General features: G+C 35.2%; 1 protein-coding gene across 1 annotated transcript in view; it reads left to right on the forward strand.

Moving 5' to 3' along the window:
- The window catches only part of LOC140433885 (deleted in lung and esophageal cancer protein 1-like), a 167289-nt gene extending 143148 nt beyond the window's left edge, over positions 1–24141 (forward strand). Inside the window, exons 25-26 of the mRNA XM_072521859.1 lie at positions 15925–16060; positions 24018–24141. Coding sequence (XP_072377960.1) covers positions 15925–16060; positions 24018–24141 — 260 coding nt within the window. The remainder of the gene's footprint in view (positions 1–15924; positions 16061–24017) is intronic.
- Positions 24142–26348: the final 2207 nt, after the last annotated feature.

A 26348-nucleotide genomic window follows, 5' to 3' on the forward strand; every position in this document is an offset into this window, starting at 1 on the left:
GATAGACCAATTTTTATATGGAGAGAGCTCATTGGATATGTAGTTTCCAATAAACAATATACTTCATTTGTGGCTGCTGCTTCAAATTTTGCCAATACTCGATCTAATTCGGCGCCAGGACTAGGTGGTTGACCATCTTCATCGTAGTCAAATTCTATACTAAATTCACTGCTATCATCATCGAAATTAACAGGCTGACTGTCATAACCACTATCTTGAGAGCTCATCATCATCTTCTTGTTTCGAATACCGTTGACGAAATGGGTGTAAACTGAACATCGTAGTTTGTCTTAAATTTATACTTTTGTCATTCCCCACTCCTTGTGGTTGATTGTAAGCCTTTTTTAGAAAAGTGTATGTCTACGCGGCGAATCGAAATATAGATCCTCAAACTATATTCGATTTATTTATCCAGCTGTTGTGTTTGCTATCCATTCCTAACCATTTCACATACATCTTATTGCCTTTTCGTCTGAGTACTTTTTCGACCAGGTATATGTTAGGGCTTGATGTTTTCTGCAATTCTTCTTCGTAAAAACCGCCACTAATCGGCGCACCTTGCATGTCTTCGAGCAAATACGTTATAGGATTTGTTATCTTAACTTGTACAATTTTAAATAATTCAGTAGTCCAATTGGGCGTGTATGCCTTTTCGAAGAAATGTTTTGCCTTTGATACACGTACAATGTCGCCAACTTTAAACTTTCGTGGACCGGCAATCTTTAAATGAGTATAACTTTTGTTTAAAATGGCTTTTTCGTTGGATTTGTTAACCTGAGACGGTTTGTATCCTGTTTTACTGTGTTTTGTGTTGTTGTATTCCTCGGTGATTATGGGTAGAGCATCTAACCATTTGTACGATCCATGTAAACTGAAATACTTGTACAACTTTGCTTTCAACGTTCTAATAACTCTTTCGCAAATAGCAGCTTTTTTGATCGTGTAGGTGCTGTAATGATTAATTTCATGTTTTTTCATTAAATTTTGAAATTTTCTGTTGTAAAATTCGGTTCCCTGATCAGATTGTAAGTTTTTTGGAACTCGTCGAGTATGAGCGAGAATATCCGAAAATGCCCGAGTAATTTCCTCACCAGTCTTCGTTTTTAGAGGACGTGTCCACACAAATTTTGAAAAACAATCAATTACAACTAGTATTAGTTTATAATTTTTATTTTGATGTGCATAAGGACGCATTTCAGCCAAATCCATTTGCCACAAGTCATCGATTCCTTTGATTATTGTTCGACGACGAGGATAGTTTTTTCGTGCTGGTTTATGCAATTCGTTCACCACCTCTTTCTTTTCTTTAGACATTATTTTTTCATCACACCTTCCACTACCTTAAGACGTTTGTCTATATCCCATGAATGAACGCTATCTACTATGCTTTTTAATGATTGTTCCACTTGTTTTATCCTCTGTTCCAGCTTTATATCGTACATCGTATGCTTTGCAACTGTTTCTGCAGCAGATTTTAGATTGTTCTCCATATCCTTTTTCAGTGTATTCAAATCATCTTTGATTATTTTTTGTAACTTTTGCTCGAGCAGTGGAACTGTAGTTTTATGAAGCTCCTTTCTCACATCGTTTAGTCCGATTGCTAAATCCTGTATGTCATTAGTTTTTTGCTGCAATTTTTGCTCGAGAAGTGGAACTGTAGTTTTATGAAGCTCCTTTCTCACATCGTTTAGTCCGATTGCTATATCTTGTATGTCATTAGTTTTTTGCTGCAATATCACACCATGTGTTTGAATTAATGGATAGTGCAGGTTACGCAACTCATTGATTTGTTTATCAACGTATTTTTTCGTTGCAGCATCGTCATTGTCTGATGGATCCTTGACATTGCAAATTTTCACATTTTCGGCATTAATATTTCCGTCAGACGTATGTGGAAATGTAACTCGTGCCACCTTTTGGGCATTACTACTACTGTTACGAGAGTGATGACCGAATTTGTCGACACTCATAGTGGAAATGATACTGACATTCCCAGTTACTCTATTATATTAGCTTCTTTTAGTTCATTGATGATTGCTACGATTTCGTTGTCGAGAGATGTGTTGCCGGCGTCTTTCGAAGCCACCAATAGTTTAAGACGTTCAACTAACTCATTTGGATCATCCCAATAAATATACTCCATGGGAGCAGTGTTGTATGTTAAACGAGAGTCATCCAATCCCGTTCCTTTGGCCGTAGATGAAGATGATCGTGTTGTTGTTGCTGTTGTTTTCGTTCTGTGTTCGAGTTCTTTTTTGGATCGAGTTGCATGCTTTTTCATTGCTGCATCAGATGGTTTGAATAGAGGTTTAATAATAGAATGGTATTTTTCTCCACTAGAACCTTTAAGACGTCCTAAGGTATCCAGATGAATCTCTGTGTTTTTCAACAGTGTTTTATACTTTTGTAAATCCTCATCATTATACTGTTCAGGGTTGGCATAAAATAAAAGTTGATATAGACCTGGCGTACCACCTAACCTACGTTCTTCTAAATCACGTTCTCGAATTATTATTATGTCTCCATTGCGTTTGTCAAAGTTTATTCGACGTTTTCCCATTATCCAGCCACTAATAGAATCGTAAAATGGTCCATAGTTTTTATCAATTTTATCGTCTTTTATTAAATATTCTTTTATGTACTTGTGACTTATTGAAGGATATTGATCGATATATTCGTCTGTGGCATCCATCGGAACTTCGATTGGTTCTTGAATAATGTTTTCATTAGGTACCGCTAGATCAGGTGCATCAAGAAGTACATCATCATCATCACCATTCTCCTCCTCCCCCTCCTCCTTTTTCACTTCTTCTTCTTTTTTAACTTGTTCAAACTTGTTAGTGATAGTATGATGTAACGTTTTTGATGATTGTGCAATATCTTTGAGAGGTTTCGAGAGTGGTTTAAACAGTTTATTTAGGGACTCATCTTGTTCTGTTCGGCCTAATTTCAATGCCAAATATTTTTTGCGAATTGATCTAGCCAATTCGGCGACTTTCTTCTTGCGAAGCGCAATGGCAACCGTATCATCTGACATTGTGATGACAACTAAACAATTATCTTACAATTTTATATATTTATCAAATCCTTTGCGATATCGGCCATTATTGAGAGCAAAATCTTTTATAATTACCAGAGTACCATACCTATCACACCAACATTCAGAACAAATTTTTTTAAATTCATCAAATGACAAGTCTGGTGATACATGCTCATCAAATACATGCTTTAAATTTATCTCATCTTGCTTGAATAGTACAATCATGTTACAGTTGTCTCTAATTAACTGCTTCGGTATTTTTGAATATGTTTGGCATAAATAAGCGGCATCGATATCTTTATGCCTGCCCATGGAATAATACTCGCGAATCTTTTGCTGACCATCGCATGCAACATCGTCAAATAAAAACACAGAGTGAGGTTTAGCTTCGCTGGGACTAATAATTTCTTCGTTGTCTTTAAATGGGTAATATCCTACACCTTTAACTTGCGCTATTACATCTTGCAGTAGTTGGTATTTCGGTTGAAAGAGGGATTTCGAATAAACATAGACATTTTTAAACTTGACGCCATTCGGATTGAATAGAAGAGATAGCATAACATTCGTTTTGCCGCACCCACTTGGACCGCAAATAATCGCTCTGAATGAATTCGGTAGCAATTTACCATGTTTACTGTTGGTTGTTTTTTGGACAATGTCCAAATTATCAATTGGTAGCGTCTGCTCTTGCTGAACGACCTTCATCATGTGGCAAGTGTAGTACATAAGTACGGTAATATATATTATAGATGTCACCACTTGCATGGTATCAGTCCAATGTTGGTCGTTGAAGGAGGAGGTCTCGTGAACTCTCTAATTAATAAACTTCCAGTTGAACTACATATTCCTGGTTATCAGTATTGTGGACCCGGAACAAAACTAAAAAAACGTCTTGCACGTGGAGATCCAGGAATTAATCCATTAGACGCAGCTTGCAAACGACACGATATCGCTTATTCGCAGCATTCATCTCTCGAAGAACGCCACAAGGCCGATAAAGAATTGGAAGATAGAGCTTGGGAGCGCTTCAAGTCGAAAGACGCTAGCTTTGGTGAAAAAAGTGCTGCTTTAATTGTAACTGGTGGAATGAAAACGAAAAGAAAGTTGGGGATGGGATGCTCTCGTCGTCGTGGAAGACGGGGACGTTACTCTTTCAATCGAGATGTTGTCCCAAAAATTGCAAAGTCCATGAAAAGAGGAGCATCGTTAACAGATACTGCTTTGACGGCTGTACGAATAGCAAAATCCATAATCAAAGGACTTGGTGGTCGTAAAGAAGTTGATGTTCCACGAGTGCTACCACTAAAATCCGGAGGTTTTCTACCCCTCATACCTCTATTTGCAGGCCTTTCCGCTTTGGGGGCTTTAGCGGGGGGTGCAGCTGGGGTGGCGAAGACAGTAGTCGACGCTAAGAATGCTCAAAAGAAATTGGAAGAGGATATTCGCCATAACAGGGCAATGGAACACATCGGTTCGGGTCTGTACCTACGTAAGAAACCGAGCGGTGGATTCGGCTTATATTTGAAAAAAAACTTCCAATAAAGCTACCCAATCGTCCGCTATATGATGTGGAGATTGCACATTATGCGAAGAAGATCCTTAAAATACCACATTTTCGAGGTGTTTTCATGAATGACGCTCTGCCTAGAGACGGTCCTCGACAACGAGAATGTGCAATAGTAAACTTGGATGTGTCCACACATAACGGAACACATTGGGTAGCATACAGAAAGATAAACAACAACGTAGAGTATTTCGATTCATTTGGTAATTTGAAGCCGACCAAAGAACTTGTTAAGTATCTGGGTGGTGCACGTGCCAACATTTCCTATAATAACCATCAGTATCAAACATACAATCAAATTATTTGTGGACATTTATGCTTAAAGTTTTTATATAATGGAGCCTACTAAAAGTACAGAACTGCTTATGGACCATATGTTTTACAAAAAATGTTTTACAGAATTCAGTGAAGAAGAACTAAAATACATACCGCTAGATTATATTACACGAACTGTACGACCTTACGAATTGTTACAAATATGGCATAAATTGCCTGAAGAATATCGAAGAGAATTTAACCTACAGATACTACTTCCTTGCTTCGTACATTATAACAGACCGGATTGGAGGACTCACTGGGATGGCCCACCTGATTCTCAAGCTTCATGTTATTTTTGTAAACTTGCTTTGGAACAAGTAAAACTATTAAAGTAAATATTGTTGTTTTTTTCTAATATAATAACCTATTAATACATTGACGTGAGTCAGTCATCATGTCGCAGTTGTTGAGAGTAGACAGCACCAATTACATATTCTCATTTCAACCTCCCACACCGATCGTGTTGGATCCGAACAAAGATTATGAGATAGCTCTTCGATTTTTCCATTCCTACAACAGTATACCAAACATTGAAAATACCAAGTTTTATTACTACAATGACAAAAACAAATTGCAACAATTTGATATCCCCGATGGATGTTATGAAATTGCCGATATTGAAGAATACATACAACAGAAATTGGGTGCTGATAATGTGCCTAAACCCGAAACGATATTTAGTCTAAAACCTAACCATAACACGTTGCAGTGTCAAATTTTCAGCAAATATAAGATTTCGTTTAAGCAACCTGACAGTCTTGGTACAGTATTGGGATTTTCTCCTGCACTACTAAATCCAGGACAGACGCATTCTTCAGATCGACCTGTTAGGATTATTAAAGTATCTAGCATACGCTTTGAATGCAACATTAGTACCGGAGCCTTCGATGGTAACAGACCTGCTCACACGATCTACGAATTTGTCATACAATCAAATCCTGGGTACGCAATTGACGAAACTCCACACAATTTGTTGTATTTACCTGTTGTACCGCAACGAGAAATTACCAATATCACAGTGTTGGCTGTCGATCAAGAAGGACGACCTGTAAACTTTAGAGGAGAACAGAGCACATTGGTGCTGGAACTTAGATCAAGAGGGAAATGGGATTATTAATAAGGCAATCTACTGCTCATAGTACACCATTAGTTGAGCAACCGTCTAAGCGGCAACATCTTACGTCTTCATCTAAGCGGCAACATCTTACGTTTGCAAACAAATTATTTTTGCAATCACTTGGTTTTAAACTAACAACATGACAACTATGTATGGAAAACGATCACGTTCAAACAGCATAATGCCTCCAATATTTGATATTTATCGTAAGCCGATGTTTGACGAGTCGATTCGAAAAGCCGAATACCGAACATATGCACCATTCATCAAATCATTCAATTGCAATGACATTGTGGAATTTAGCATCAATCAAGTCGACTCGTTCTTTGCAATGAGCGAAACCTTGTTATGCATTAAAGGATCGCTCGCAATTAACGGAACTGGTGACGTTAAACTAGCAAATAATGTTGGTGCTTTTCTTTTCGATTCGTGTACGTACAGCGAAAGCGCAAGGGAGATGGAAACAGTGCGGGATCCTGGTATCGTAAGCGCTGTACGTGCTATGACATGTTATACTCAAGAAGATTCCGGTCATATGGCAATGGCAGGCTGGAATTACCCTAGGGATCCAATTCTACACGCTGCTGATCATTCATTCAACATACAGATGCCTCTTAAGCATGTGTTCAACATTTTCAATGATTATCCTTTGATTACGTGTGGCCGTCAAACAATAAGACTAGTTCGAGCTCGAAACGACAACGATTGCATAATTGTCAAAGAAAAAACTCAAGGCCAAGTTACTACTGTTAAGATTAACATTACCAATATTGAGCTCAGAGTCAAGCACATATTTCCCAATGATGATATTAAATTGGAACTTATGAAATCCATTCAACAAGATCAACCTATAGTTATTCCGTTTAGAAAGTGGGAATTGCATGAATTACCAGCACTTACCAAAGGCGCTAGACGTGAAGTTTGGGCTGTAAAAACTAGCAATGCAGTGGAAAGACCCCGTTATGTCATTGTTTTCTTTCAAACCAACAAACGTGACAAGAATTCAGCTGATCCCACCTTATTTGACAATGTCGATATTCAAAGTATCAGATTATCTTTAAATGGAGAATATTGGCCAAACGAGAGAATGCAGTTGGATTTTAGCAAAACTGACTACAATGAGGCCTATTTCAACTATACCGAATTTTATCCTAGCTACATACATTCCCAACAAAAGCGACCTCTACTCGATTTCTCAGCTTTCAAGAATCACGCATTGTTTGTCATCGATTGTTCGAAACAAGAAGAAAGCATGAAAGCATCCACTGTTGACGTAAAACTCGATATTGAAACGAATAATGGTTTTCCCGAAAATACCAAGGCTTATTGCATTATAATTCATGATTGTGTAATGGAGTACTTCCCTCTCACCGAAATTGTAAAAAGTCTAAATTAAATGCATAAATTGTCAGTAGTGAACGAGCAGTCATCATGAGAGTAGCATTCGTAGACATTCAGGGATTCGATGTGGACGGATGGTTTGTTCCCAAAGAACTTACCATTGAAATAGGTTTTAAACGAAGTCATTACATCTTTTTGCCCCAGAAACCATTTAATGCGCTAAGTAATGGGGATAAGAAGACTGCCTCATACGTGGAGAAAAAACTGCTTGGAATTCGATACTCTGATGGGCAAGTAGAATTGTCCAAAATCAATGAAATACTAGAAACCAAGTTGTTGTATGCAGCAGATTACATCTACGTTCGAGGAGAACAAAAAGCAGAATATTTGGATAAGAAACGTCACGTTTTTGGAGTTTTTCCCATTATTATTGATGTTTGCAAGTTTGATGGTACGCCTCGTGCTACTGGAAACGTTGGCCCTACTGCAAACCCATGTCATGCCGCTGGATTATTTTCATGCACCGAAAGAAATGTGGATCGTCTACGTCACTGGTTTGCCAATAACATAATACCATTGTAATTTTTGTATATGTATAAATAAATATATTAGAAATTAAACGCTTTTTTTTTTTTTATTTAAAACATCTTTATTGATTGAGTCTTATATTACATGAAGATTCAAATTTTCTTCTTACAATTTCAAAAATAATTTTTAAAATTAAGATAAATACAGATGCTAATATTACACAGGACATTGTAAAGACATTATCTATTTCACTTTTCATATATTCGCTGGTTGTGTTGTTGTTGTTGCTGCTGATACCTGTGGTGTTGTTGTTGTTGTTGTTGCTGACAAACATGGTATTGGTTGAATACGTCTTAATGGATATGTAGCTGGTGGCAGTTTTCTACAGGCCCAGATGTCTTGCTGCTGCTGCTGCTGTAGATTCAACTCTTCGGGTTTCCACGTTTTGTTGTCAAAATGCAGGTTATCTAATTGTCTTGTAATATGTTTAAAATCCTCATATGATTTAATGTCGATCTTTAACCGATCAAGTTTTCTTTGAAATTCTATTACTCTATGTATGTACTCGATGGGATTCATACTACTACTAACTATATCCTATGTAGAATGTCACATTTTATGTCTAGCAACATCTTGACTAACACATAACTGCCACGTTCTGCGTCGAATGTCACGTCCTGCGTTGAATGTCACATAACTGTCACGTTCTACGTCGAATGTCACGTGACATTTCACGTTCTGCATCGAATGTCACGTCCTGCGTTGAATGTCACATAACTGTCACGTTCTACGTCGAATGTCGCGTGACATTTCACGTTCTGCGTCGAATGTCATGTCCTGCGTCGAATGTCACGTTCTACGTCGAATGTCACGATCTGCGTTGAATGTCACATAGCTGTCACGTTCTACGTCGAATGTCACGTCCTGCGTCGAATGTCACGTTCTACGTCGAATGTCACGTTCTGCGTTGAATGTCACATAGCTGTCACGTTCTACGTCGAATGTCACGTGACATTTCACGTTCTGCGTCGAATGTCACGTGACATTTCACGTTCTGCGTCGAATGTCACGTCCTGCGTTGAATGTCACATAACTGTCACGTTCTACGTCGAATGTCACGTCCTGCGTCGAATGTCACGTGGCATTTCACGTTCTACGTCAAATGTCACGTCCTGTCTCGAATGTCACGTTCTATTAGGCACTGTATGGACAAGAAGAAGAAGAATAATGTTCATACTGATCGTTGACATGGCTTCTGTGTGTGTGTGTCACCTACGCTTTCATTTGACACCTCATGCGTCAAAATCAGGCCAATAGCAACGAAGATACGTTTTAGCGCCCATTTGGCAACATCGCCATCTTTGTTTTTTGTGTCCCCGTCTCCTCCCCGTTCCAACGAGCCCTCGTACGCCCCGATCGGACCAATAGAAACAAAGATATGACGTAATGACCTTTTGGCATGCTCCGATGCGCACGGCACATACTGCGTTCAACCCCATTTTTCATCCCCTTTCCAACGAGCCCTCGTACGTCATCCTACGTTAAGCCGTTTGGAACTTACGACCGGGGGTTGCGATTTTAGGGGATGCGATTTAGGGGTTGCGCTCAGATATACATAGTCTATCTACTCAAATGCTCTTCATTTGGGAGTCCTGGGTAATAGAAGTCCAACGTGGTACCTTATCCGATTCAAATTCAGGCTAGCGTTAGGCGCTTTAGTTCTGTTATCCTCTTGTGACTTATCTGCGGAACTAAAATCGCTTACTTGTTCAGAGTTGGAACTTACACGAAACAGTTAAGACTGGATGCTCAAGAGTTTGAGCCTTACGTGCTTAAGTTTTTGGTTTTGTTGGCTTGCGCTGTTTTTGTTGGTAATTTTTTGGTGACCGAAGCCGTTTTTTGTGTTTTTTATAATATTTTTGGTAGGATGTCTTAAAGAAAGAAAATCATATTATTCTACATTAAAATCATTTTACCTAGGGCCTACTGTGCTTCCATCGGTGGAAAGCATCGTATCTCATGATCTCTCGCATTATGTGACTTGGGTGATTCTACAGTTCCGCGAATTTTGTCCTGGCTTACCTACAGTTGGCTGCCTCTCTTAGCCTGCTGTTGTATGCCGCTTGTATTCTCTTCTTGGTGGTGTTACATATGTATCCCCATGCGAGAGATGCATATGTTATTATCGGTAGAATTATACTATTTATTAACCTTATTTTTGTTTTGATCCTTAGTTTTCTTTTTCTGCCTGCGAGTCCTCTTATTGACGCTTTTGCCATGTTTACTTTTTTTATTGTGGCGTCTACGTGCTTTTTGAATCTTAATGTACTAATCTTAATCCTTTATCCGTGGTAACTCCTAGGTATTTTGCTTCGCTTTTGCACTCGATGGAGTTGTTTACGCTGTCACTTCTCCTGGTTGTTGCTGAGTCTGGTGAAAGTCTACTGAGGATGACTCTTTCCACATTCTTACTGCTCAATCACAAATTAATCCCTTAATTTGTAATCCCACATTATTCTTAACTTCTTATCGTTAAATAATATATTTTTCTAATTGAACTTCCCAAGTATTGCATAATGGCCTAGATTAAATTGTATTGTAAGCTCATAGTTCAAATTTTGTTAGTATGATAGAAGCATTAACCCCTGTGCTGAGGTTTACATTATTTGTGAAATTATAAATTGGGGATTTAAGCTCATTTGAGCGCAGTCTATTACAGAAAGTTACCTTAACCAACATCTTACCTATAGTGTAATTAGTAGTAGCTGTCAATAAAACCATAATTTTACTCCACGACTTCAACATTTTATTGTATTTACCATCGTCGATCGAGAAGAATCGGACAAGGGAGCATTACAATACGATTCGATTTATATAACTGCATTTGAATCTGTCCACTTACTGATTGCTAGTAGTAAGCTTATTGGCCTGTAATTTTACGGGAATGTATTGTCTTTTCCTGGATTTGGTATCATGATGACATGAGCCTTTATTCATCGATTTGGGAATTGCCTGTATCTTAGCATCGCGTTGATCATATTCGTTAGATATACTATGCCTCTTGTCGGTAAGTATTTTGGAGCCCCGTTTGTTATTTGATCTAATCCAGGTGCTTTCTTCTGAGAACTATTTTTAATTAGTTCGTTTATCTCCTCGGCCTCGGGCCTTTCTCTTTACTCTTCAACTTCTTCTATAAAGTCGATGTCTTTGTCTGGGTGATAATTTAATATATACTTTCTCGAGAGTAGTCCTCATTAACTCCACTTTTTCCTTAGTGAAGGATACCATTGCGTTTTCTCCGTGTATTGAAGGATTAGTTTTATATCCGTTCTGAGTATTCTTTAGCTGGAGCTTCCAAATATTTTACATATTTGGGCCTTCTCCTTCCATGTCTTCGTACGGTGTTCTCGTAGTGCTGTTTTGATCTCTCTATTTAGTCTGTTTGCCATGTTTTTATCCACTTGGTTCCTTGTCTTTCGTCCTTTATCTCCTTGGGTATATCTTTAAATCTTCCCATGTGTATTTTACTTTATCTTCTGTATTGCTGTTTCTGAGTGCTTGTTGTATGATATTCTTAAACTCCAGGACTCTATATCTTGTGGGTTATTTATCATTGGAATAATGTTTCAGTGCTCACAGGTGTCTTGAAGTTGGTCCATTTTGTTTTCCTTTTAATCCATTGAATTGTACTTTCCTTCTGCCATCTTCCTAGTTCCAGTAGCATGGGGTTGTGGTCCGCTGTTCCTTCATTTAATTTCTGGATTTTTCTTTATAGTCTTAAGTTTCCAGCGACTATAATATCTATGTGAGTGGGAAGTTCGTTTCCTGGGTAATGTGTTGGATCGATGAGGCCCATTGCCATAGTGTCATCGTTGTTTTATATGTAGTGGTTTAATAGGCTTTCGTTTCTATTCGTAGCTATCTTCTTCTTAAAGTGCCTATCCGTTCCGGATGTTGGCGATCATCACGGCTATCTTTACTTTATTTATTGCAGCGCAGAACAGTTCAGTGGTAGTCGTGTTATACCACTTTCGTAAATTTTGAAGCCAGGAAATGCGTCTTCTTCCCGGTCCTCTCTTACCATTTACTTTCCCTTGGAGAATCAGCTGGAGAAGGCCGTAACGTTCTTGATTTCTCATTACATGTCCTAGATATTCCAACTTTTTAGTTTTGACGGTCATGAGAATTTCACATTCTTTCCCCATTCTACGCAGGACCTCCACATTAGTAACTCTGTCAACCCAGGATATACGTAAGATGCGCCTATAACACCACATTTCGAAAGCTTCGAGCCGATTCATAGATGCAACAGTCAGTGTCCATGCTTCCATTCCGGTGAGCAGAACTGTGAATATGTAGCAGTTCAATAGACGGCATTTTGTTTTTAATGATATGTCTCGACTGTTGAAAATGGTTCTCATTCTAACGAATGCTGCTTTTGCTTTTATTATTCGCTGTTTAATTTCTGTTGAGTGGTCCCATTGGCTATTTAAATTGGTGCCTAGATATGTATATTGCTCGACTCTTTCGATATTCTGTTAGTTGATTGTAAGATTAGCGTTTAGTATTGGTTTTTTACTAATTGTCATAAATTTGGTTTTCTTTATGTTAAGAGCTAGTCCGTATCTGTTGCTGACTTCTGTTATGCGATTTGTTAATATCTGTAAGTCATTCAGATTATCGGCAAAAACTATAGTGTCATCTGCATATCTGATGTTATTCAACCATTCACCATTTATTAGTATTCCTTTCGCACAACCGTCTAAAGCTTCCTTAAATACCCATTCAGAATAAATGTTGAACAACAATGGAGACAAAATACAGCCCTGTCGTACTCCACGTTCTATTGCAATTTTATTAGTTAACTGGTCTTCTATTTTGATTTTGGCCGTTTGATTGTAGTAAATGTTTCTGATAATTCTAAGATCTTTGTTGTCAATTCCAATTTCTTGCATTACAGTCATTAATTTGTCATGTTTTACTCTGTCAAATGCCTTCTGGTAATCTATAAAGCATACGTATATGTCACAATTCACATCCCTGCATCTCTGAAATAGCACCTGTACAGCAAAAAGAGCCTCCCGTGTTCCCAGAGCATCACGAAATCCGAATTGTGTTCTTGTTAGTTGTTCCTCACATTTTGTATATATTCTTTTGTGAATGACCTTTAGAAATGTTAAGTAACTGGCTCATAAGGCTTATAATTCTATAGTCTTGGCACTTTCTCGCAATGGGTTTTTTTGGAAGATTTATAAAAGTTGACACTAACCACTCTTGGGGAACCACGCCCGTATCATATATACTGTTAAATATATTTGTCAACCATTTTATGTCATCATAGTCCATAAGTTTTAAGAATTTGAGTAAAAATTATTAGGGCCTACTGCTTTACCATCTTTGGTGCTTTTGATGGCATATTTTACTTCTTCGACTGTAAATGGTGGTCCAGATTCGCAATTGGTGTTTGTTGTAATACCAGTGTTACTTCGTATATCTTCAAAAGTTTTTTCTACGTATTTAATCCAAATATCTCTTTTATGTTCTATTTCCAGTACTATGTTTCCCTGATTATCTGTCAGGAATCCAGTGTTCTTGTGTTTATATAAGCCTGCCGCTTCTTTAATCTTTTTATGGAGGTTAAATGAATCATGTTTTTGTTGTAATGACTCTATCTCTGTACACTTCAAGCTAAACCAATTTTCTTTTGCTATTTTAATAGCCCTTTTTATTTCGTTATTTATGTTGTTGTAGTAATTCTTATTATCTTTAGCGTTTCTTCTGTCTTCCATCATACATAGAATCTCCTCCGTCATCCATTTCTTTTTATTTGTTCTTTCAGGTTTTAAGTATTTCTCTGTTGTTTCTTGACTTACTTTGTGCAAATTTTCTAGTTCTACATCTGTGTTATCTGTTTCTGTACGGGCCCATGGTTTTTCTGTACGAGCCCACGTTTTTTCTTTTAGGCGTTTTTGTACCTTTTCCTTTACTGTTTTATTTTTCAGTTGGTTAATATCGTACTTCATAATTTTTGGTCTTTGAACTTTCTTTAAACTAAGTTTCATTTTGGCGATAAGTGGATTGTGGTCCGAACTTATGTCGGATCCCGGGTACGCTTTAACAGATGTAAATCGTTTGTTAATAAGAATATAGTCTATTTGATTTCGTATTGTGTGATCTGGGGTATCCTGGGGAGATTTCCACGTATATAGTCGTCTTGGAGGAAGATCATAGAAGGTGTTTGTCACTACGAGCTGTTCTTCAGTTGCAAATTCAATCAAACGGTCTCCGCGTTCATTACGTTCCCCTAGACCAAAGGATCCCACTAAATTTCCACTTTGTCCTTTGCCAACTTTGGCATTAAAGTCTCCCATTATTAGTATTATTTCGTTTTTCCGAATCCTTTTGACAATATTAGTAAGGTCATTGTAAAATTCTTCTATGATTTCTTCTGGGGCGTCCGCTGTAGGAGCGTATACTTGAATAATGTTTGTTTTTATGGGAGTTGTGTTTAGCTGAACTAAGAGCATCCTTTCTGATACAGGTACAAAGTGATTGACACAGTTGGCGATTTTATTATTCATAATTAGGCCCACTCCATTTATATTTTCGTTCTTAAGATTTCCTGAGTAGAATATTTTGTGATCTTTGATAACTCGGTATCCTGTATTTGTCCAGCGCATTTCGCTTATTCCCATGATATTAATCGAGAGTCTTTCCATTTCTTGAATGGCATTATAGATTTTTCCCGCCTCGTACATTGTTCTAACGTTCCATGTACCTATCTTTATGGCTGTTCGCAATACTCTTAGAGATCCATCATCTAGATTGTAATTTGGTTCGTGAGGATTTCTCTTGATAACGACCTGGAAGGCCTCACGGTTTGAGCTAGATTTACCTTCCCTGCCGGATCTTGAATTCCGATTTTCATGATCAGTAGTCGGAATCTTAAAGTTTTTTATCACCATGACAATTGTACTAGAGATACTTACAAGAAGTCTTTAATGCAGTGGTTTCTCCTTGCCTTCTGCATCCTTATGCCGTTCACTAAAAGTCTTAGTTCCTCTGCCTTCGAAGCCGATTTCTCAAACTCCAGGACAAAAGAGTGCCCTAAGATCGCAGTATCACAGCCGCTTAACTCATAATGTGAGTGTCGCCTGTGAGTATCTGGAAGTAAGCCTACAGGATTTTTACTTCCCACAGCCTTAATTCAGTAATGACATTACTGCTGCCTAATGTCATATCTTCAGTTGATCCGCGGGTACTTATTTGGCAATGCCTTATTCGTACCTGTCCTGCATATCTGCAGGAACTTTCCCTATCAGCCATATGGGACGTGCCGTGTCGAGGTTGAGGATATCCCCCGCCCAGTCTGTCTTCCGTGATGTACAGAAGAGCCCCTACTCAGTTCGGAGCTCCTCCTCCACGAAAGCGGAGACCGGCCACGATTCGTAGCTATATCATTCCTATTTGGAAATCTTGTATTTATGTCTCCTATTATAATTGAGGGTTCTCAATGTTTAGGAACGCATTCAGGCCATCTTCAATTAGTGGATCCTGATGCCTTACCTAGGCGGATGTAATCCTGAGGTCTCCTTGGCTAATTTGTATTCTAATTGTTGTAGCTTTCATGTTGTTGAGCTGTGGGGTTAAGATTCTGATGTATCTGATTCCTTTCTTCACTAGAATTGCTGTGACTTCTGAACTTCCTATATTGTCGTTTCTATATATGTCGTGGCCCGGAAACTTTATGATGATGATGTTCGTGAGCTTAGTTTCCTGTGTTGTTACGACATTCATTTCATATCCGTTAACCAGCTCGTCCAAAATATTCTGGTTGGTCCTTATGCCTCCTGGGTTCCAGGAGCCTGTTCTTATATAGCTGGGATCATACCCACATCATTTATTACAATTTTATTTACAATACCTACTGTTTTTTGAATCACATGTTTTAAATCTTGATTTGTCTGTTTATCACAAATTTTTATTTTTCCAATTATTGTATACAATATATTTTAGGTTGTGTGGTTAAATTTGAAATTAGAAAATCTAAAAATGCCAATTCTTTCGTAATAACACCGCACTATGGAGAAATACCGGCAAGTACGGGAAATTTGAAGCAGTATGTAAATATTTTTATTTATTTCTGTGCAACGTAAGTACAAAATGTATTCTAAATTGTATTTATGACAGTAGGTATTTAAATTGTTCATCAAAAAATATTTTGATGAATTTCACTTTTAAACGTAGGTATAGTTTCCGTTAAGATATAAGAAATTTTGACTGACGCTGGTATTTAGAATTATAATAACAAACTACAGACCCTCCAAGACCGGATTCGCTAAAATTAACAAAAAAGTTCAAGTACATAATAATATTTTAATAGGGTTGGAATAATAAATATAAAATTAAATATATCATTATATTTAATACGTATTTATATCTATATGTAGGTATAGTTTATATTAGTTATAGGTATGTTATTATGTACAATGAAGAAATTAAGGAAAATAATGTTAATATGTAACAGGAAAAGATTAAGAGTAGTAGCAAAAATCAGAATTAAAAAAGATAACATAATAAAATTAGAAACAATAACATAAAAAAATAAAATTTGAAGTTTAGATGGAAAAAGTAATTACAAATTACAACTCTATGTCACTATCGCTGACATCTTCAGTAGAATCGTCATCATCTAATGTTATAATTATTGTTTTATAATGGATAGAGGATTTTCAAAATAAATTATGTCCAAAAGTTTGCATTTCTAAACCATTACAACCTTGTGCATATGATTCCTCTGGAAATGCAGATAATTATTTAACAGCGCCTTTCAGTCTGTATGAATTGAATAGAGCTATGAAAAAAAATTGTAATACATCCCCTGGAAAGGATCAAATTCAGTATAATATGATATTTAATCTATCTTATTCCGGCAGAAATGCGTTGTTGGATATATATAATAATATATGGTTTAATAAAATACCAATTCCCAATGATTGGCTTGATTATATTATAGTCCCTTTATTAAAGCCTGGAAAAAAATCTAATAATTCAGATTCTTATCGACCTATAGCTATGGCATCTTGTTTATTAAAAACTTTTGAACGAATGATTAAAAATAGACTAGAACATTTTTTAGAATTCAATAAACTATTACCCGAAAACCAATTCGGATTTAGAAAAAATCGTTCAACGTTAGATAATGTGACTACTCTAGTTACTGACATACAAAGTGGATTCTCACACAATTTTTCAACAACCTGCTTGTTCATAGATATAAAAGGAGCGTACGATAATATTCAATTAAACATTTTAATGGACAAGATGCAAAAGCTAAAACTACCGGAACTACTTATTTTTAATATTTATAAATTGTATAATGAGAGAAATATTTATATTCGTACACTAGACAAGTTAATAGGTCCTCAAAAAGCTGCTGTTGGCCTTCCTCAGGGCAGCATATTAAGTCCTATTTTGTACATTATATACTCATTTGACTTGGACACTATATTCCATAGGAATATAAAAACATTACAATATGCTGATGATATATGTATATATACGGCAGAACAAAATATAGAAAAATGTCATCAAAATTTAGAGGTAGCTTCAGATTCATTAGAAAAGTGGGTAAAAAATAACGGATTTTCCATTTCAGAAAATAAGTCAGCAGCTGTTACATTTACTAGGAAGAGGTTTCATCATCCGTCTTCAATAACACTAAAAAATTACACACTCCCGTACCTAGCTTCAATTAAGTATCTAGGTATTACTCTAGATACAAAACTTAACTGGAAATCTCATATTCATTATATAACATCTAAAATTGAAAATGCTATAAACATCATAAAAGTTTTCAGCCATAGTAAGTGGGGGGCAGACCCTAATATTTGTCTTCTATTTTATAAATCTTTTATTCAGTCAATAATCGATTATGGGTGCGTATTATATGGATCGGCCTCTGAATGTCATCTTAAAAAGATTGATCAAATCCAAAATAAATGTCTACGAATCTGTAATGGGTATCTGAATCTACACCCATAGTTGTTATGGAGGCGGAAAGTTGCATACCTCCACTTCAGTTAAGGAGACAATTCTTAAGTAATAAAAACTTATTTAAGATATACGCAAAAAATGACAATCTTACACACACAATTCATCAGTTAACTATCGAGGTTTTAACAAATCGATATTGGAAATATAAAAAAACACCTCTATTGATCGAAAGTTATTATAACTACCCAGAAATTAAGGACAATATATTAACTATTAACAACTTAACGTCTTTTAAACACTACGATATTCGCCCTGTATTCCATTTAATCGATGACTACCCTAGACTCCCAGAAAAATTACTAAATAAATATTTTCTTAATAAAATTCATCATAAATGGGAAAATAATGATTACATCTTTACTGACGGTTCTATAATTAATGGAAATACCGGTTTGGCTCTTTATCATGTTAATAAAAATAATAAAGCGACTGTATAAACTGCCTAAGGGATCGTCAATATTCACTGCAGAGATAGTCGGAATTAAAAATGCACTAATCTATGCTCAATCCCTATCCGGCACTAATATAGTAATATTCTCTGACTGCAGAAGTGCATTAGAAAAGATAAAAAATATTAACATAACCGACCAGTATGACGATTTAATTAAAGATGTATATATGAAGTACTTACAAAATTTAATAAAAATGAAAAGATAATTACATTATCTTGGGTAAAAAGTCATTGTGGGATAGAATATAATGAGATAGCAGATAGATTAGCAAAAAGGGCTACTACAGAAGGGGAGATGATTAACATGAAGCTACCTTTGAACGATCACGTAAGCCAAATGAAAATAACCATGAAAACTAAATGGCAAGAAAAATACGAAAAATCCAACTCTGGGAAAAAGTTTAAATTGTTGCTTCCAAAACTAAACATAAAACCATGGTTTTTTAATGTACAAAATAGAAATTTTATAAAAACAATTTCACGAATCAGAAGTAACCATGCAATGTATCCGGAATATAAACACCGTTTAGGTATCCATAACGAAGATTATTGCGAATGCGGAAAACATGGTAGTTTAGAACATATTATATTAGAATGCCCTTCTATTCAACAAGAGATCTCTACACTACTTAGTAATCTATATAAATTAAAAATAGACACACCTTTTAACTTATCGAGCTTACTTGCAACTGAAGATATACGAGTATAAGAGGTTATTTATGTACATACAGGAATAATCAATAATATAATATTGAGTATTATGTATAATAATATGTGTTGTTCATTAAATATAAGATAATATTAGATACGCATTAAATGAAAATGAATACTTAACTGAAGCATTTTCCTTATAACTTTCACACATTTGTTCTGGCTAATTGGCTTAGTTCCAGTGCCATAAAACAAAACACACACACACACACAATTATTGTTTTAATATGTGAGGTTAATGTTCTGTAATGATCTTCCGTTTTTATAACATGTGAAACACAATTTTGCCACAGTGTTGGGGAAATCTTTTTTATTTCTTCTACAACATGTGATACGGATTGGCTACTAAATTTAGGACAGCAGTTGTTTCGCCGTAAACTTACCTTAAATTGGCTCCAGATTAATTCAATAGGGTTGAAAACACAGTACTAAGGAGGTAATCGCAATATAATATGACCATCACGTTTTTCTGATTCGTCTAAAACAAACTGTTTCTCAAATACTTTGTGTGAAGAACTTCTAACATTTCTTTTTTTGTATATGTTTCTTCAAAGTACAAATCATTTTCATACAAAAAATCCGATATTAGTTTTTTCGTCGAGCCTACACTGGGGATTTTTCTAATTTGTTCGCTGTGATACGTCGCGTTATCCATTACAACGATACTTTGAAGGCAAATTTGGCAACACTTTCTTTTCAAACCATTCCTTAAACAAGTTACTCGTCATATTTTCATGGTAATCCAGCTTTGAATCTTTAATGTTTTTTGCCTTTAGTAAAAAACTTTCTCCTCCAAGCCAGCCATTTTTGGATCCAATGTTCAGAATAATTATTCGCTGACCTCTATTAATTGGATAATTAAGTGCACACTTAATAGAGTCGTCTGTCCAACCTTTTTGAGTAGTGTCGTGGGTATCGAACCATGTTTCATCCAGATAAAATATCGATCTTCCTTCATCTCTAAATTTAGATAAGTATAGCATCCAAGTATTTTTTTCTCCAGTTAATAAGTAGAGGGGAATTCATTATTGATGATCGCTTATTAATTTTCTTGTATCAAAAACCAATGTGATTCAAAAACCTTGATAAAATTGAAGGCGAATACGTAATAGAATAGTCTTAAACAAGTTGATCGTAGATCATACTAAACGTTGGAATTAGGTTATTTGTTCTATAGACTGCTCTTCTAATTACCTCAGCGTCTTTTTCATTTATTGCTTTATATGTAGAAAAGTCACTCCGCTTTTTACGAGGTTGAATTCTATCTGTAACAATTTTCCACACTGTTGTATATGGCATCCTTGTCAATCGAGATGTTGCCTTGATGAGAAATTTACCGTCTTCTGGATTTGGATTACCTTCTTTTACTGTTTGATAAACATTCCTAATAATTTCTTTGGCATCATCAGATAAATGTAAACGTCTTTTACACTTAGCATTAGCTTCACCGATTCCTGACATTTTACTTAAATAGTCGTGACCTAACCACCGATCTAAATGCAAGTAAATAACTGCCTGAATGTGCAAATGTCAAACTTAAATATGTGTGTCTCCTTACATAATGTTTCATAAGTTATGTTTTCTAGATAAATAAATGATACCTAATTATACCTAAATACCTATTATCAGACTATAGGACAATATCACTAATAAGCCATACCCTCAAAATATTTCTAAAGGTGATTCATGGAAGATTATATAGAAAACTAGAAGATGATATGGATGATACTCAGTTTGGGTTCCGCAAGGGACTAGGAACGAGAGAGGCATTGTTTGCTTTTAATGTCCTCTCTCAAAGATGCTTAGATATGAACCTAGATATTTATTCCTGTTTGATCGACTTCGAGAAGGCATTCGACAGGGTCCGACATGAAAAACTAATAGAAGTACTGAGAAACAAAGATATAGACAGACGAGACTTACGAATCATTATCAATCTGTATTGGAATCAAAATGCCAATATAAAGATAAAAGAACAAAAGTCCGAAAATAAAGATATAAAGAAAGGAGTAAGACAGGGCTGTGTTCTGTCACCATTACTGTTTAACGTGTACAGTGAAGCCATATTCCAGGAAGCGATAGCAGATCTGGGTGATGGAATCTCTGTAAACGGAAAAATAGTAAATAACATAAGATTCGCTGATGACACCGTTATAATGTCAGACACCCTGGAATCGTTACAAGAATTGGTAAATAGAATTAACGATTATTGCATTAGATACGGACTAAAAATAAATAAGAGAAAAACTAAATTTATGATTGTCTCAAAAACGCAACATGGAAATGAAAGATTAATGATAGAGCAAACCCAAATAGAAAAAGTAGAGACATATAAATATCTGGGAACCTGGGTTGATGACAAAAATGACCAAAGCAGAGAAATCAAAGTCCGAATTGAAACTGCAAGGCAAGCATTTGTGAAAATGAAGACAATGCTTACCAACAGAGACCTTCAGTTGCATCTCAGATTGAGGGCTCTAAGATGTTACATATTTTCTATCTTACTATACAGAATGGAAGCTTGTACATTGAAGAAACAACACATAAGAAAAATAGAAGCGTTCGAAATGTGGTGTTACAGAAGAATATTAAAAATTCAGTGGGTTCAAAGGATTACCAATGCTGAGGTACTACGACGTCTAAATAAGGAGTTAGAAATTATGAACAGCATAAAAAGAAGAAAACTAGAATATTTGGGTCACATATCCAGAGGAGAAAAATATGAGCTGCTGAGAATTATTATGCAAGGAAGGATCCAAGGAACAAGAAGCATAGGAAGAAGACGCATCTCCTGACTGAAGAACCTAGAGAATGGTTTAACTGTAGTTCACTACAACTTTTCAGAGCAGCAGCCAACAAAGTGACCATAACCGTTATGATATCCAACCTCCGATAGGAGATGGAACTTTAAGAAGAAGAAGACCTATTAGCACTAGAATTATAATGAGTAAATTTATAGAATAATAATAAGAGGTATACTTTATCTTTAACTGAAATACTTGCTAATGATTTTTAATTTTCTTTTATTTAAAGATAGTCCATTTTATTTAAAGTCGAAAGTCCATTTTATTTAAAGTGAAAACGACATAAAACAGATAATATTCTAACTCCATAAAATTCAAGTAATGAGCCTGTTGAACATAAAAATTGTTTGTGATCGTTAATTGCAACTTAATTTTAGATGAGTAAATCAGATGAGTAAGCGCAAAGATCACTAATTCGTGTATAGCAAAATTTTTTTAATACGAAGCATTGTGTAGAAATTTTAATTTTAACAATTTATTTGCACTGATAGGTAATGAGTTATCAGTTTTGTAAATAATATAAAGTGCGGTCCTAGTAAGCTATTCCAAAACTATTGATACCCGTCGCAAAGACAACTGAGGGATTAGTAACATCAATAGGTGTTGTTCATTATTATAATACTGCGGTCGACTGGGTCATCCCACCAGCCTCAGGCCAAATTTCTTATATCTTGAACCAAACTATACATTATAGCGTCACACATTAGTTTCATTCACGTATTAGTTCATTCCAGTTTTTACCTATATTCTCTATATTTATAGGCTTATATGCTTCATATTTCATCTTCGCATGAGTTCTCTATTATGCTTTATAGTGTTGTACTTTGACATATTTGACATCCTTATTTTACATGTTTCCATTAATCGTCTTGGTTAATTGGTATCGGATCTCATTTTTGCAGAGTTGATCATTGGAGGCCTCACTGCTGTCTTAAAAATGTTGGCCTTTTGTCGATTTTAGATTTAATACATACCGCTATTCTGTTTGTTTTTGGCTTATACGCCAGTAAATGGCCGTTTTGGAGTGTAATTTGCCTCGTCACAACGAATTTGCTTAAAAATTTAGATAAGACTCCTCTTACCTCTACTTCACTTTTGGACTTGAGCCCAGGGTTGCTTATACTTACGGACTGAAAGTCAACCCTTCTCGAGGGTAAAAAAACATACGTTCAAAATAAGTCTGGAAACGAATAGATCGATTATTTTAAGCAACTTTTGTTCCATAGAGTTTTTTCACTTAGTCAACACTTTTTGAGTTATATTCGAATGAAAATGTTTATTTTTCAAATTAAAAATTATGTTTTCAGACGGTTTTTTACAAATACCTCAAAAAGTAAATATTTTATGAAAAAAATATTCTTAAAATGATGTATATTAGCATATACACGTATACTATAGCATTGTAAGCTACATATATTGTGTTATTAGGGAAATACTTTCATCCATCCTTACAAACTAATAAGGGTTGTTTTTTAAGTTGAAATAAAATAAATTTATAAAAAATTGTTTTTTTTATTTCAACGAAACAAATACTACAACTGACTATTTAAATTTCTTTGTAAGAGGTGGTTTTTATAAGGGTAGACATTACGTAGTAAAAATATGAAACAGTAATCCAAGTTTTCATCCAAATTAGTGCAGACAAGTTATTTAATGACATTGTTTCAATTATAACTAATCTAGGGGGTGAGATTTCGAGGTTAAACTGTGATAAAATCTTAAATTATGTTGTTTAATGTTAATTAACATTCATTTACTTAATTAAAAGATTATTTTAATTAATTACTTGCATTAATTTACATTTTACAATTATACGATGTTTTTTTCAAATAGGAGTAGTTTCACCCTTAAAAAATAAAAACAAACCGACAGCATAAGTCCAAAAGTAAAGTGAAGGGTAAGTAGAACCTAAATCCAAAGTTTCATGCAATTCGATAGTAACACGGAAAATTACAGGGTATCGCCGTATTTCACGTTCATTTACTGGCCTATTATATATTTTTTTAATTCTATTTACAAAATTATTATAGCTTAAATCCATTGGAATAAAATATAAATAAAGTAATAAATATCGTATTTCTTTTTAGAGAATGTAAGAAATATTCGGAGTCCTTAAGAATTGTTACGAATATCCCTGATTGCTTTATAGAAGTGCCACTGAAAGGAGTAGGATCAATTAATGAAAAGTTTTGTATTAACTACAAAATATAAAATCATTCTTATTATTATCGCTTTTTATTAAGTTTTGTTTTGGTAACTATTTTTGGTTAAAAAGATTTAGTTTTTTAAATACGCTAAACTTAATTGATATTTGTCTAGTAACAAAAAAAATTAAAAAAATATCAAGCTTGTATGTTGTTAAAACAATAGTTTTTGTTTTTGTCAAGTGCAGTTTTAGGCCAACTTACAAGCTTAACAATATTAGCTGCATTTAGGTCGCTTATAAGTTCTTCTAGTTCTGTAAGATTGTTAGCAATCAGAACGATGTCGTTTGCAAACCTTAGATGGTTAAAGTATTCGCCATTACTGGATAGGCCTTTCTTCTGTTAGTTCATTTTGCTGAATATATTTTCTAAACTTTCAGTGAAAAACTTTGACATTATTGCATCTCCTTGTCGCATGCCTCTGGTAATGGAAAATTCTGGAGTGTTTTCATTAATTTTTACCTTAGATTTTGCTTGTCTGTATATATTTGTTAAAGTTTCTATGTACGGTTTGTCAATGCCTTGGTTGTTCAAAGCTTCTATTACTGCCTTGGGATATATAGAATCAAAAGTCCTCTTGAAATCAATAAAGGTTAATGCTAGCGATATTTCATATTCTTTAGCTCTACCTACTCATTACTTCACGAAGCGTATGGATATGATCCAAAATACTGAATCCACTTTTGAGGCCACTTTGTTCTCTTGGCTGTGTAGCGTCTAATGCATCTGTTAATCTGTTGTTGATGATATTTGTGAATATCTTGTATATGATTGGTAATAGACTTATAGGTCTGTAGTTTTTAATATCCTCTTTGCTACATTTCTTCTTCTTCTTCTTCTTCTTCTTCCTTTTTATATAAAATTCTGCTTGTTCATTGGCGGATTGATACCTCTATGGAAGTTTGTCACTCCATCTTTTGCGTGGTCGTTCGATACTTCTTCTGCCGAATTTATGACTTCTCTTGCTATTTTGACGACACGGGTCTCCTCAATTTTGCTTATGTGATTATTCTATTTTTTTTTTTATATTTTGTGTGCATTCATTTATACACTGTACGTTACATTTTCTTCTAATGTCTACACTTATCTTTCGATCTCTCAGAGTATTTCCTCTAATTTTTCTCATTACTCTCATCTCTGCTGTTTCCAGTAGTCTTTGCGTTGTGGCTGTGTCGGGTCTTGTTTCTAAGGCATAAATCATTATTGGCTTTATAAATTCTGGACTTTATCTCAGTGTTAATGTGTCTGTTTCGCCATATAGTGTTATTAAGGCATCCCGCCAATCTATTTGCTTTTTGTAATTGATCTCTCACTTTTTTCTCCAGGTCTCCATAGCTAGACAGTGTAATTCTCAGGTATTTTATTTCCATTACTGATGCCATCAATTTCTATTTTACATGTAGTTGATTCTTTGCTGACTACTATTTTTTTAGTTTTCTAAGATAAAATTGTCATATTAAATTATTTTGCTCTTATGTTAAATCTGTGGACCAGTCTTTGTAGACTATCTTCATCTTGAGCTATCAATATTGCGTCATGAGTGTAATAGAGTATTTTGATTTCATTTGTTTTCCTTTCTGTATCCTCTTCCTTTTTTAATGGTTTTGATGGTTTTATCCACGATCAAATTGAAGAGCATGGGGCTCAATGAATCCCATTGTCTTATTCCGCTGCCTATTTCTATAGGTTCTGTAAGTTGTCCATCTATTCTGACGTCCATTTTGTTGTTTTGGTAGATGTTATCTATAGTTTTTATAATATTTAGGGGAACTTTTTTATTATACAAAAGATGGATTACATATTTAAGTCTTACTCTGTCAAACGCTTTCTTTAGGTCAAACAGACACAGAAATGCTGCTCTACTATACTCTAGTGATTTCTCAGTAATTTTCTTAATAACGAATATTGCATCTGTACACGATCTTCCACTACGAAAACCCTGTTGTTCATCTGCTAAACTTTTCATCTGATTTATTAGCACATGTAAAATTTTAGTTGTAAGTTTTAGCGTAGTATTTAATAAGTTTTTACCTCTGTAGTTTTCTGATTGTTTTTATCTCCTTTTTTGAATAGTAGAATTAGTTTGTTCGTTCTCCATTCTTCCGGTATTATATTGTGTTTTATAATTGTATTAATTAATGTTGTTAATTGTTGTGTCATTGCTGTTCCACAATGTTTCAGTAGCTCGTTTGGTATCCCATCTTTATCTGCTGC

This window comes from Diabrotica undecimpunctata, chromosome 2 (assembly GCF_040954645.1).
Source record: "Diabrotica undecimpunctata isolate CICGRU chromosome 2, icDiaUnde3, whole genome shotgun sequence".
In the NCBI taxonomy this organism is placed as follows: domain Eukaryota; kingdom Metazoa; phylum Arthropoda; class Insecta; order Coleoptera; family Chrysomelidae; genus Diabrotica; species Diabrotica undecimpunctata.